The 14,188-nt window shown below is 38.9% G+C and overlaps 1 protein-coding gene across 2 annotated transcripts in view; it reads right to left on the bottom strand.

Annotated features, from left to right (window-relative positions):
* The window catches only part of MTA3 (metastasis associated 1 family member 3), a 134,814-nt gene that overhangs the window by 39,596 nt on the left and 81,030 nt on the right, over positions 1–14,188 (bottom strand). For both annotated transcript variants that reach the window (XM_053938010.1, XM_053938011.1), the window contains exons 12-15: positions 13,746–13,870; positions 12,727–12,878; positions 9,823–10,045; positions 1,599–1,685 (exon numbers count right to left, since the gene is read on the bottom strand). In XM_053938010.1, coding sequence (XP_053793985.1) covers positions 1,599–1,685; positions 9,823–10,045; positions 12,727–12,878; positions 13,746–13,870 — 587 coding nt within the window. The remainder of the gene's footprint in view (positions 1–1,598; positions 1,686–9,822; positions 10,046–12,726; positions 12,879–13,745; positions 13,871–14,188) is intronic.

Here is a 14,188-nt window from a genome sequence, read left to right as displayed (position 1 = left end):
CATAATATATAATAATAATGTTTATGAGAAAAATAATGTAATATTTACTTACTTTACTGAAACTGCAAAAATCCCAAATAAACTAAAAATATCACAAACTAAACTAAAAAAAAATCACTAAGCTATATGGCAAACAAAAAGCCATTTTCTAGCCATCCCTATAAAGCAAATTCAGGTGAATGTAATCAACTGCACTGGGTTCACTTCATATCCCCGTAACACACGTTGTTTTCCTCAGCTGTAGTGAGACACCATTACTTCCCATACAGTCAAATTCTAAGCAGACACTACAGATATCTAGCATATTTTAGCACTGTTAATCTTCTACCAGACCTTCATGTAAGTTCACAAAATGCTGCCTGACACTATTCATCCATTTACTCACATGAAACCTACGGACTTAGACTCCCAGAGGGGTCAAGACAACTCCTCAAAGGCTATATAACATGGCACTAAAAACATATTGTGTCTTCTAAGTTTCCACATTACCCTTTCCTCTTTAGATGCAGACAGGTCAGCTGGATGCACCATCCCCTGTCCAGCTTCCCCTCTCACAACCACAACTCCACCAAGTCAACCAAAGCAGTCCTTTCAACAAACATAACAAACACAGCTGGGATGTCTGCACAGAATGATCCCTGGCTTTTTTCTTAAACTCCAGGGCAGGAGGAATCAAAATCCAGTGAAAATAGCATTAATTCCTCATTACTCACATTCTTGAAGTTAGTATTTTGACAAAACTGATGTCCTGGAAGAACAGTTGTAACTACATTTATAGCTGGTTTCTATTTCAGTAAGGCAAGAGACTTACTGTTTACTTTGACCTGGTACAAAAAAAAAAAAAAAAAAAAAACCTCCTGGGGACTGAAATTATGAGCAAAACATCTAGACTAAGCTCTACACTCAGCTGTAGAGTTCACTTCTGTAGAAGAGGATTAATACACAGCAGAATTATTCACTGCTTCTCTGATCAACAGATGGATTTCTGTATTCATTTGAGGATTAACAGCCTCTGGATTACCACAATTCTTATATGACTGTGCAAATATTTAACAGTCACTGATGGCCCATTGCAAAGAATCACTATTACTAGAATTTTTCCTCTCCCCATTTACTTATAGGTTCATTGTCCTCTTGGTTGCGAACTCAGTGCACATTTCATTGCCCCTTTTAAACTTAGGTCATCAAATTACAAGGTATGTGTCTTAGTGTGGCTGAGGTCCCCTGCTTTTGAGTACAAGTAGTACTGAAAATGGATACAAAGGACACAGTAGAGCAGCCCTGAGCATACTGAGAATCTCCCCTTTGAGCAGTTGTTATTTTTATTTAGAGAGCCAGACTATTTTTCACATTCTAAATTACATCAGGTTTCACTCTGACACTTTAAACCAGTATCAGGAGGACTTCTGCCTATATCCTGCAAGTTTAACCATGCAGTTTTGAAACTCATAGTGGACCACCTTTATTATTAATTTATTAACTTCAGAATTTTTTCATGTTACTAAGAGCATAAATCTCTCTGTGCATACCAGATTATGAAGGTTCAGTACCTACTGCATGTTCATGTGGTTTGTTATTCTCTGGAGGCAGATACGCACCTAAATACCCAATGATACATGACAGTGGTTTTCTGGTGCTTTTTATCTTCAGAGGATTCCCAGCAAGTTCACAATGTCGATCTGCATCTGAGAATTTTAAAGAATAAAGCTCAGTTTAAATATTTTACTATTACAGATTTAGGATACACCAACCAGTTTCTGACTTGCATTTTTAACACAACTTTTTTTTCTTTTAGCCCACCTTTTAGATTCTCCTTTTTATTATCAATACTTCTAATAATGAATATTTAAAGGCAGGACATGTCCTCTTTCATGCAAGTGATGTTATGATTTTTTTTTAAGTTAATATAAGTTTTAACACCAGTTAGATTGTAGTCCTTGCTTACAAAGTCTTTCTGGAGATAGTCAGCCAGGCAAATGGAACACAGATGAAAATATGAATACTAAAAAATGCAGTTTTGGCTATTAAAAACTATTTACATTGAATTTTTTTTGTTTTTGTTTTGTTTTCTACAAGCTTCTTTGTCTCTAAATGGGGCAATACAGAGTTAAGGATTTAAAGCTGGGACTACTGACTTTTGTCATACAACTCTTCACTGTAAACTTTTCAACAAAATGGTCAGTTTTAACCAAGTATGACAGAGTTCAAAGATCTGAAAGATTGTAACTTTCTGCTAAGTACATGAAAACCAGCAGTGCAGCAACTGCCTTAGATTTCCTGCTGCTACTGTGAACACACAAGCAGAGATTCCATCCACATGTCCCAAACACAAAGTTTTAACATAAAGAGGTTCATGTTTAGACAATGAAGTCAACTTAAGGCAAAAATTCACAAGGCACCAGGTTTCAGTAAATAATTTCAAGACAACTGGCAATAGACCGTGTCTTTTTTTCTTTTTAATTATTCAGAATGATTGGCTTATCTGTCTTCCAAGAGCACATTAAAACCCCTATAGAGAGCTTCCAGTATCCCTAGAATACAGGTATTCTGTTCTGGACAAAATTGCATTCATACAGTGATTATATAGATCTGGGGCTCTCTCAAATGGAATAACTTCCCACAAATACCTACCTACAAGTTTTACAGAAGGGACACATTATAAATAGGTTATAATTGCAACTCCTCCCTGTGTTTCACCAAACTCTTTCTGTTTGCTTCATCCAGCACATGAGACAGAGTAAACAGTAACAGGAAGAGGATAAGACACCATGTAGAGGAATTTACAATCCTTTTATTGATTCTAATCTAGATTGTGCAAAAATCATGAAGATCATGAATGCACAGCAATGACTGGAAGAAGTATTTCAGATGTTCAAGAAGATGTTTTCAGTGCCGTAGACAAAGCACAACTTTAACAGATTAAGGAACCTACCTAAAATTCTGAAAATACCAATGGCTTTCGGAGGTTCGAGAGCCCTAATGCTGTGTACATGAAGTATTTTGTTATTTTTTCTTAATCACAAAACATACTGTGCTCAGGAAAAAAACCAAAAAGCACAACACTGATGCCTGGAATATTGTTAACATTGCAAAACACCTGAAATATTTTAAGTGGTGGAGCAGAATGATGTGTCTCCACTGACTCCTTCAGTAAAATAAGCAGAGGCTATACAGTATTTTATAGCTACTTTGAGAACAGCAAAGCATCACCTAAGAAGTAATTAGCAAGAAAATTTTCCATCTACATGTCTTCACTGTAAAAAAAGATATTGAATCATGTCGTGGTATTTATACGCTGACTGGGAATACATACTGCAAGGAGAGCACAATTTTCATGCTTGAGATAAAGCATATTCATCAAAGGTGAGTATCCCAAAGCACACCTATCTATTGAAACAGTAAAGTATGTTTAACAGCAGCAAATTTTGATCCACAATAAGGTGCTCCCATAAAAAGTATAATAAAGTTTATGATCTTTACACAGACCACAGAGAAAAACACAAAAGTTGTATTGTGCATCATTCTCAAGTGTAAAACCAGAGAATAAAATTTGGGTAGGAAGTTATCAAAATTCCCAAAATTTAAAGCAAGTCCTAAATCAAATATGAGCTTTTATATGAGCAATAAAAATCTTAGTAAGATCAGTGAAATAGTGGAAACTATGAAAAAAATACATCTATAACCAGAAGGAATCTGATATTTTTTAGTATATTTTTCAAACACAGCAAAAGCAGAAAGCGTGCTGGTGTCTGTAGCAATAGATTATCAAGGTGTGAGGAAATGTATACAAGAAAGATAAAGACACAGCAGAAAAGCTAAATGCATTCCTTGTATCACTGCTCATTGCAGAAGCACTTAAAGAAGCTCACTTCCAAAATACTTATACAAGGAAAGTATGAGAACTGTGTCACACTGAAGCATCCATAGGAAATATTTCAAAACAAACTGGTTAACCAGTAGAACCAAGTTACCAGGACCAAGTGGAATTCATCCAAACTGTTAAGCAGACATGCTGCTGGTGTTTAATGAATGCTTAAATGTTCTTGGTTCAAGAGAACAAAACCAGGGCAAATGTGGTAACATTCTCCAGTAGGTCTGCAGAGTGGCAGAAGGTTGCATTATTAATAGAGGCACATGGTTAAATTTGGAAATGTCAAGGGAGCCAACAAAGACCTTGGAAGGGAAAACAAGTTTAGTGTGTTCTCATGACTTGGTGGTGTGTCCTTGCAGCAGGAAGGACGATGGCGTGCTGGGCCTCGTGAGCACAGGCACGCCCAGCAGGGCCGGGGAGGGAGGTCACCTCTCCCCTCGGTCCACGGCAAACAAAGGCCAGAGCCCGCGTCCAGCTCTGGGGTCCCCACCACAGAAGAGATACAGGCACACAGGAGCAGGGCCAGCTGATGGATTGGGTGTCTGAGCACAGGACACACAGGGCCTGGGGAATCTGGGTCTGGGCAGCCTTGAGACGGGAAGGACAAGGGGACATCTTGTTGGCACCTGTAGCCTCCCAGCAGCAGAGCACAGAGACACTGAGCCCAGAGGAACACAGGGACAGGAAAACACACTGTTCCTGTCTGTGGCAGCAGCCAGGCTGGGAGACAGGAGATTGTTAGATACAAAGATAAGATTGTTTACTCTGAGGTTGATCAAACAGTGGAGCAGGTGCCCAGAGAAGTCGTGCAGTCTCCATACATGGAGATACGAAAAGCTCATCTGGCCTAAAGGCCCATGAGCACATGAACCTTATGCAAGAGGTGGGATTAGAGACCTCCAGGGTCCCTTCCTACTTACATGTCCTATAAACCAGAAAGTGCCAGTCTCATAGGCCTGCAAGGATCCTCTGAGGGGACCATGACCTGCTCACATGCAGCTGATCTGGCATCCAATTTGGCATTTCAGAGAGCTTTTACCAAACTGTGTCACCAAAGACCTCTGCTGTCCAGCTGTTACAGGGTAAAAGAGGCTTTTTCAGGAATTAAAACCTCATTAAAATTAATTGCCTATGTAATCCCCAAATTATCTGTGCAGTTCAACATATAAAAGGGCAGCAAAAGAGGTGATTAGAAAGTTAAAACTTCCTGATAAGAAATTTCTGAGCATAATCAAAGCTAAAACTGATAGCAAGGACAGGAGCAGCATCAAGCAATGCATGTAAATGAATTCTGAAGAGGTAAAATCACTGTAATATATAGATATAATGATAGCTCCTACACTATCACAAAGCAGAAGAGTATTCATGAAGACAGCATCAACAGCTTTCTAAAAACATCTAGACAATACTAAAAAGAAATCAAAATCAGAATGTTAGAAATCATGATGATAGGAAAATAGAAAACATAGCTTTTTAAAATTATGGGAAATCTGTATCGTGAAGTGCACATAATTTGGGGCACCATAACCCTAAAGAGGACACAGCACAACTAGAAAAAATCTGGGAAACAACATTACGAACCAGAGTGTGAAACACATTTTTTATGAGGTTTTAAAGGTGCCAAGCAGGCTGTGGGCATTACAGAGGTGAATAAAATCAGTAATGCCAAGAAGATGATAACTAATGAGGCTATGCTTTTAGAAATGAAAGTATTTTCTAATTATTTACTTTTTTTAAAAAAAAACTAGATTTGTAGGTCTCTTAAGCTTAGAGAGAGTCTCATTAGCAAGTTATTTCTCTTTGATATTCCATCATATATCTCTGTGAAAAAGCAGATCGGCTAACGAATGTACTGTATTCCCTGAATTGTATTCTTAGAAACTTTGGAAAAAAATAACATGCTCTGTCAATTTTTTTGCTGGCTATTAAAATCTGGCACAAATTGCCTTCAAAGATAACAGTGAAAATATTTTCATCTTAGATACAGCTAAAAGCTCTTCCATAGCTATCAAAATCAAGGATGCAAAACATAGTTTGTGAACCAATACCCATAAACGTTACTCAATTCAGATGAATAGGTAGCTTTATGTCAGCAAAATACAAACTTTATGCTTAAAAAGACAAATCAGTAATATTTTGCATATTCTACTGTTTTCACTTGTCTTTTGTTTCATCAAACTAGATCACTAGCAAGTACTATGTACCATATTTGTTAATAAATCTGAAGATTTAAATGTATAACAAATTTTCATCATGATCAGTACACCCATTTCCAGATAACTATACATATATTATACAGATAATATATTACCATGCACTGAAAACATTTTGACAATCATGTCTACACAGACAGCATGTGGTTATCCAGATCTAAATTACTATAATTAATATATATAGTTATAGTGATATATAGTTATATATAGTTATAGTGATATATATCCAAGCAATGAAAAAAAAAAAAAAAATCCCTCAAAAGTCTCCCTGTACTGAAGCAATAATGTTTACAGACGCATGGCTCACTGCCAGGCATTTATCGACCTGCCTGTGAGCTGCAAACAGATTCAGTCTTGTCAGTGACTGCTGAGAAGAATGCTCACTTTGCCTTTCTCTAATTAAGAGACCTTCCCCAGACAGGATGGTCTTGCTTAACTTTCTAAAAACACCATGCAATATATTCAAACTAAAAAGGAGGAAGTGCATGAGATTTAGACCACGACAATTTCATCTTACCAAAGCAGTTCACCAATTCTAATTATTCCTGAAGAACCATCAGACAAGTTTATTGTCACCAACCACAGTGAGTCTATTAAGTTCAGACAGAACAAAGTTTGAGCTTTCCATGATGCTCTGTGCTCCTAGCAGGAGGTGCTGTGCCTTCTCAAGCTCCTGGTGGCCACCCTGAGATTGAACTGGGATGTAAATGCATCCTCTCCACTACCTCCTGCTGGCGTCTGAGCAGGGGTCATGCTACAGGCTTCATTAATGAGGAAAGTCTAATTCTCTGCACTGTCTGAAGGAATAAAGAACACAGAATAGGACCTTGTTTTCTGCCAGTGGATATAATGGGCTGAGGGAGCGGATGTGGGTGGACGTTCAATAAGAAAAAATATTGTCAAAAACTGGTTTTCATCTAAAAGAGGCTTGGGCCTTAGGTTATCATTCCCAGAAGCTTCCATCCTCCTCCAAGACATGAGAAGTACCTCCAGATGCATTCAGGTACACAGGTGGAATGCAAAAACCAATTTATTTTATGACTGAGCTGTGACACACTTGTTCAGACAGTCTTTCTCAGATCTGAGAATCAGTTTCATTTACAACCTGGCACTTCAACAAATTGCACAAGATTAAGTGGGCATAAAACCTGGTATGCAGCTGGGATAAGTGCCCTACCAATTTTGACCAGATTTTATGGTTTCTGAGTGTTGTTATGGTGCCTAATGCAATATAGTTGGGAAATGCAGTCACATTTTCAAGAACTGGTTTGGCACATATAGAGTCAGGTGAGTCTGACAAAGCATTTAAGCAGCCATTAGATTCAAGTTTCAGCAAACCAACATGGAAAACAAATTCCAAATAAGTTCTTGGGCCTTGTAACCATCTCATATCATATCACATCATGAGTGACCTGGTACTCTGGCCAGGTTATTAGCTAAGAATGAGTGCAACATTTCTAACACCAACACAGATATTCATTCAATACTGTAATTACTCAGTGGATCCAGCATAGGAAATCATTACTACTAATTAAAGATCTTGTTTAAAAATCCAAAAATCCAAGATAAACTTAGAAAAGGATTCAGGACATTCGCAGGAAAAGAGAGACTATTTAGTTATAACATTAAAATCTACAGAGTGCACTGAGAACAGGTCACCAGATGACAGTACAGGAATAAAACTAGAATTTTTTTTTTTCTTTACTTTTTTGCCTTTACTAGAGCAAGAACATGACAATGACAATGCAGGAAAGAGCAGTGTAATGATTCCACAGAAAGAGAGATTGCCAGAAACAGAACATGGATTGTGGATATGTGTGTGTATACGAAGAAATGTGACTTAAATTAGTTGGGGTATAATTAGGTTTCCACTGTTAGAACATTATTTTAATGCTGTTCAAAAACCATTAACAATTATGACTTTTTTTTCTTTAACCTATGTTAGGTCTAAACAGGAAGCATCAGAATTCAAAGACAAAATCACAAGGTCCAAAATTTGCTTAAGCAAAAAGAATCATGAAAGATAGACACTACAGGGGAAAAAATCTTTCTACTCTTGCTGTTAATCTGATGTAGAACTCTTTCACTCAAAGAAGCAAAGAGAAAACACTCACAGCACTGCCAGTTGAAGCAAGAATGACTATTTCCTGCTGAAAAGCCCAGCATTTCATGCCTCTCTTTAAAGGCTGAACACGTCCTACTATAACAATTAACAGTTGGATGAAATTTTTTCTTCTGTTTTTTCTTTTCCTTAAACAAAAGTTTCATCTTTTGATTTTTTTTTTTACTGCAGTGAGTGAGAAAAAACATGAATAGGGATAAAAAGATATAAGGTTCAAGTGAATTTCTGAATTTTCCTCCATGATTCAGCAGAAACATAAATTTAAAGGTACAATACCTTTCTCTCAGAAAGTAACCTTTATTTTGGATTGAAGATTAAAAATATAATCTTAATCCATCTTTAGATATACTTTTTCCATGAAGAACAACTCATTTTATTCACACAGTTGACACATGGTTTCCTGAAATCTGAAAGTTGTTCCTGACTTGCATAGATTTAAAAGAAGAAAGAACAACTAAAAAATTAGACAAGGACAATGAACAGAAATATTCAGCCAGTTCTGGAGTACTGCAGAAGTAGGTGAAGAGTTTGCATATACGCAATGGCTAGTATTGAAATACATAAAGGGAAAATAATTACTCAAAATCAGATTTTAAGCCTCCATGGAGTAAATTTCTTATAAACAGTGCAGACATCATCTGCATCCCAGATAAGTATGCTGGGAAAACATTTAGTCTTAATCTAATGAACATGCTTATAAACCCTACATCTAATGATCTTTAAAGTTCTCTTCAATTCTAATACAATTGACAGTACAATGAGCCAGCATGCCTCATCCTGGAATACCAAGCATCTGCTCCAAGAACTGTATCTATGGAAGACTGGGAATCATAGCTAGACAATGTGAACAGTAAAACAATGTACCCGGTGCAGATACAAAAGCTGTTGAAATATTCAGTGACTTTGCAGCAGAATTTACACACATATGCAGGTAAAGAGACTTACTGTCGCTATCTACAAAAACTCATAGCCTTTTATCATACTACTAGAAATTCATCAGGGCTTTCTATTTTGGCTATAAAAAAACAAGCATAATGCAGAATTTTATTTGGAATTAAAATTTAAAACTGGAACAGAAAAAAACAAAATGCTGCAACTATGATGAATAAACGTGGCTATCACCACCATCTGATCGTCACAGTAACAAAGGACTGTATTGCACACCACATTTAAATTATTATGAAACCCCAGCTCCTGATTCTTTGACCAATCTCAATGAAAAAAAGTACAACATGTACAGATCTATAGGTTCTGCTCAGCAAAGAAAAAACAACAGAAAAGCACACTTATTTCATTTTGCCTAGTAGGAAGAATGTATGTTGTGGCACTGATTTTCTCTTTCCACTCCCCATTTTTGCTAATGTCAATTTTTGAAAGTGAATGAGGTAATAGTTATCCCCTTTTTAATTAATTTGAAATGTTCCCACAGGCTAAGATCTGTTCAAGGCAACCAGACGTTATCCAATGTGTCGATAATATGCTGGACAAATGAAAAAAAAAATGAAAAGCAAAAGCGTACAGACAAGAAATGTTTATTGAAAAACAAAATAAAATTAAAAGACAAAAATGGGTGGGAAGCACAGCACACAGAACTAAGAATTAAAAAAACATCTTACATTCTGCCTTAATGGCAGCACAGTTAATAGGGACAAAGGGACGTCGTGCTGCCTGCCGCAGCCGGAGGGTATTTTTGCAGACCTGACGGGCCAATTTTGTCCAACAGGTGGTGTGCAGAAAGAAAGCCTGCCGTGTTTTCACCGCTGACTTGGGACTGCCCGTGTTACGGACCGGGGTGCCCTGTGTGGCCTGCCGGGACAGGTGAGTTCGGACATGCGACTCCTGCAGGAGGGAACACAGAGAGTGTAACACACACATCTGAGCCAAGGGACCCAAACATCCCAGAGAGCATAACACACACATCTGAGCCACAGCACCCAAACATCCCAAACAGTGTAACACACACATCTGAGCCACAGCACCCAAACATCCCAAACAGTGTAACACACACATCTGAGCCACAGCACCCAAACATTCCAGAGAGCATAACACACACATCTGAGCCACAGCACCCAAACATCCCAGAGAGCATAACACACACATCTGAGCCACAGCACCCAAACATCCCAGAGAGCATAACACACACATCTGAGCCACAGCACCCAAACATCCCAAACAGTGTAACACACACATCTGAGCCACAGCACCCAAACATTCCAGAGAGCATAACACACACATCTGAGCCACAGCACCCAAACATCCCAGAGAGCATAACACACACATCTGAGCCACAGCACCCAAACATCCCAGAGAGCATAACACACACATCTGAGCCACAGCACCCAAACATCCCAGAGAGCATAACACACACATCTGAGCCACAGCACCCAAACATCCCAAACAGTGTAACACACACATCTGAGCCACAGCACCCAAACATCCCAAACAGTGTAACACACACATCTGAGCCACAGCACCCAAACATCCCAAAGAATGTGACACACACATCTGAGCCACAGCACCCAAACATCCCAGAGAGCATAACACACACATCTGAGCCACAGCACCCAAACATCCCAGTGTAACACACACATCTGAGCCACAGCACCCAAATATCCCAGAGAGCATAACACACACATCTGAGCCACAGCACCCAAACATCCCAAACAGTGTAACACACACATCTGAGCCACAGCACCCAAACATCCCAGAGAGCATAACACACACATCTGAACCACAGCACCCAAACATCCCAAACAGTGTAACACACACATCTGAACCACAGCACCCAAACATCCCAAAGAATGTGACACACACATCTGAGCCACAGCACCCAAACATCCCAGAGAGCATAACACACACATCTGAGCCACAGCACCCAAACATTCCAGAGAGCATAACACACACATCTGAGCCACAGCACCCAAACATCCCAGAGAGCATAACACACACATCTGAGCCACAGCACCCAAACATCCCAGAGAGCATAACACACACATCTGAGCCACAGCACCCAAACATCCCAGAGAGCATAACACACACATCTGAGCCACAGCACCCAAACATCCCAGAGAGCATAACACACACATCTGAGCCACAGCACCCAAACATCCCAAACAGTGTAACACACACATCTGAACCACAGCACCCAAACATCCCAAAGAACGTAACACACACATCTGAACCACAGCACCCAAACATCCCAAAGAACGTAACACACACATCTGAGCCACAGCACCCAAACATCCCAGAGAGCATAACACACACATCTGAGCCACAGCACCCAAACATCCCAGTGTAACACACACATCTGAGCCACAGCACCCAAATATCCCAGAGAGCATAACACACACATCTGAGCCACAGCACCCAAACATCCCAAACAGTGTAACACACACATCTGAGCCACAGCACCCAAACATCCCAGAGAGCATAACACACACATCTGAACCACAGCACCCAAACATCCCAAACAGTGTAACACACACATCTGAACCACAGCACCCAAACATCCCAAAGAATGTGACACACACATCTGAGCCACAGCACCCAAACATCCCAGAGAGCATAACACACACATCTGAGCCACAGCACCCAAACATTCCAGAGAGCATAACACACACATCTGAGCCACAGCACCCAAACATCCCAGAGAGCATAACACACACATCTGAGCCACAGCACCCAAACATCCCAGAGAGCATAACACACACATCTGAGCCACAGCACCCAAACATCCCAGAGAGCATAACACACACATCTGAGCCACAGCACCCAAACATCCCAGAGAGCATAACACACACATCTGAGCCACAGCACCCAAACATCCCAAACAGTGTAACACACACATCTGAACCACAGCACCCAAACATCCCAAAGAACGTAACACACACATCTGAACCACAGCACCCAAACATCCCAAAGAACGTAACACACACATCTGAGCCACAGCACCCAAACATCCCAGAGAGCATAACACACACATCAGAGCCACAGCACCCAAACATGCCAAAGAGCATAACACACACATCTGAGCCACAGCACCCAAACATCCCAAAGAGTGTAACACACACATCTGAGCCACAGCACCCAAACACACACACAGGAACACATTAATAACATGGCTAAGCACCTTATAAAAAAACAGGCCTATGCAGGAAGCCGTAAGCCACAGAGCAGACAAGTCTATTGAGAATGGATATATAATGCCATCCTAAATGAGATATTGTATAGTAGATTTAATATTTCCAAGATAACCCACTATTTGACAGACAAAATTACATTTGTACACAAAAAATGCAGGAAGCACATGCTTGTTTATACAAAAAGTAGTCAAATAAAGATATGCCAAGGCCTGAGCACTGTACAGTTCTACTTAACATAGAAAAAGGATTAATAAACTGAGTTTTGTAATACCAAAGTTGAATATATACATAAAAAACATTCCATTAAATAATCAAATCATAGCAGTCTTTTGAAAGCACCATGTTTTGTTTTAGAAAAGTTTGTCTACACAATCCTACCTCTGTAGGTTGGCTGGAAGACAGCTTATCTTCATCTGTCTGTGTGGGCATTTTCAGGCCACCATATTTCTTCCAATAAATCCAGCAAGATGCACACAACCTACATTGCATATTAGGAGGGCCCCAAGAATACCATTGGTGAGACTGTGGAGCTAAGGAGGAGAAAGCACAGGTGAACTGGTGCATGCTATATTCACTACAATCAATTCAAATGCTGTAATAGATGACTATATAATGGACATAACACATGGTAATAGCAGAGCATTGTATGGATAAATATTTAATATATTTGACATGGAAAGTAAGAACATTAATTGTTTGTTGCTTTTTATTTTTACAAAAGCACCAGAGAGGTGAACTCCAAATGGAAATTTTGGAAATGCTTTTATAATGAATTTCAAACCAGGGACTTTGTATTGCTGAGATATTCTCCCAGAGGACTACCAGAAAAAAAAAAAAAAAAAAAACAACAATACCAGTATTTCTAATCTCACTCTGGAAGACAGGCTAATTAAGTTGGATTTTATATCTGCTCTCATATAACCTCTGTTGAGGGCTGCTATTCCAAGAAGTCCAACAAAAATTATCAGAAACACATAAAATACTAGAAAGAAACAATAGTCCTCTCCATTTTCCCCAACAACAGCAGAGGGGGAAAAGACACCCCAAAACCATGCAAACAAAAAAAACCAGCTCAAAACCCCTGCAACCTTAAAGAAAAAACAAAAATAAATTTGAATCCAGCTTTTTGAAGGTAAAGGAATAATAGATCAATGCCATCATATTATACTACTTAAACTTTCTGTGCTTTATGAATTGTTAAAAAAAAAAAACATAAAGACATTTAAATATTTTAATTAATATACTGAAGGCAGCTCTAACTTTAAAGATATTTCTGCTGTAAGAGCAATTGCAATTATCCTCGGTCACATGCTAACAGAAGTACATACCTTTTTTTCTAACTGCACATATTAAGATTCACCCAAACTCTTGAGTCATTAGAAAATATATTTACTTACTATAGCAGCTTTCACAAGCCCGACCTATTACTGTGGCTTGTGCCTGGTAAGAGGCTCCCATTGCTCCGTTGACTGCAGCAGGTTTCCCATTGTTGCTGGATATTTGATTGGGATTTGGTTTATTGCTTTAAATAATTTTTTTTAAAAGTTGAAAAAAAAAAAAAAGGTGGTCTTATTAACTGGTTAGTCAACATGAAAACAATCAATCTAATTCTGGAATTCTGATGTGTGCTGACAACATCTATAAAATCTTCTCTAAACAGCAAGAGTAACTTTTGTACTCCTCTATTATTTTCAGCATTGTCAGACACTTGCTAAGTTAAGAGTTGCTCCGATGCTCCAATTTGCAGCTTTTAGTGTGCTCACATGGCCTAAGCTACTTGACAAGCTCATAAAAGACCAATTCTCAGGGTCAAAGCATTAACAACAGTCTGACACAGCAT

This window comes from Vidua chalybeata, chromosome 3 (assembly GCF_026979565.1).
Source record: "Vidua chalybeata isolate OUT-0048 chromosome 3, bVidCha1 merged haplotype, whole genome shotgun sequence".
NCBI classification, from domain to species: Eukaryota; Metazoa; Chordata; class Aves; order Passeriformes; family Viduidae; genus Vidua; species Vidua chalybeata.
The sequence above is the reverse complement of the archived record's forward strand: the minus strand, read 5'-3'. Positions and strand labels throughout refer to the sequence as shown.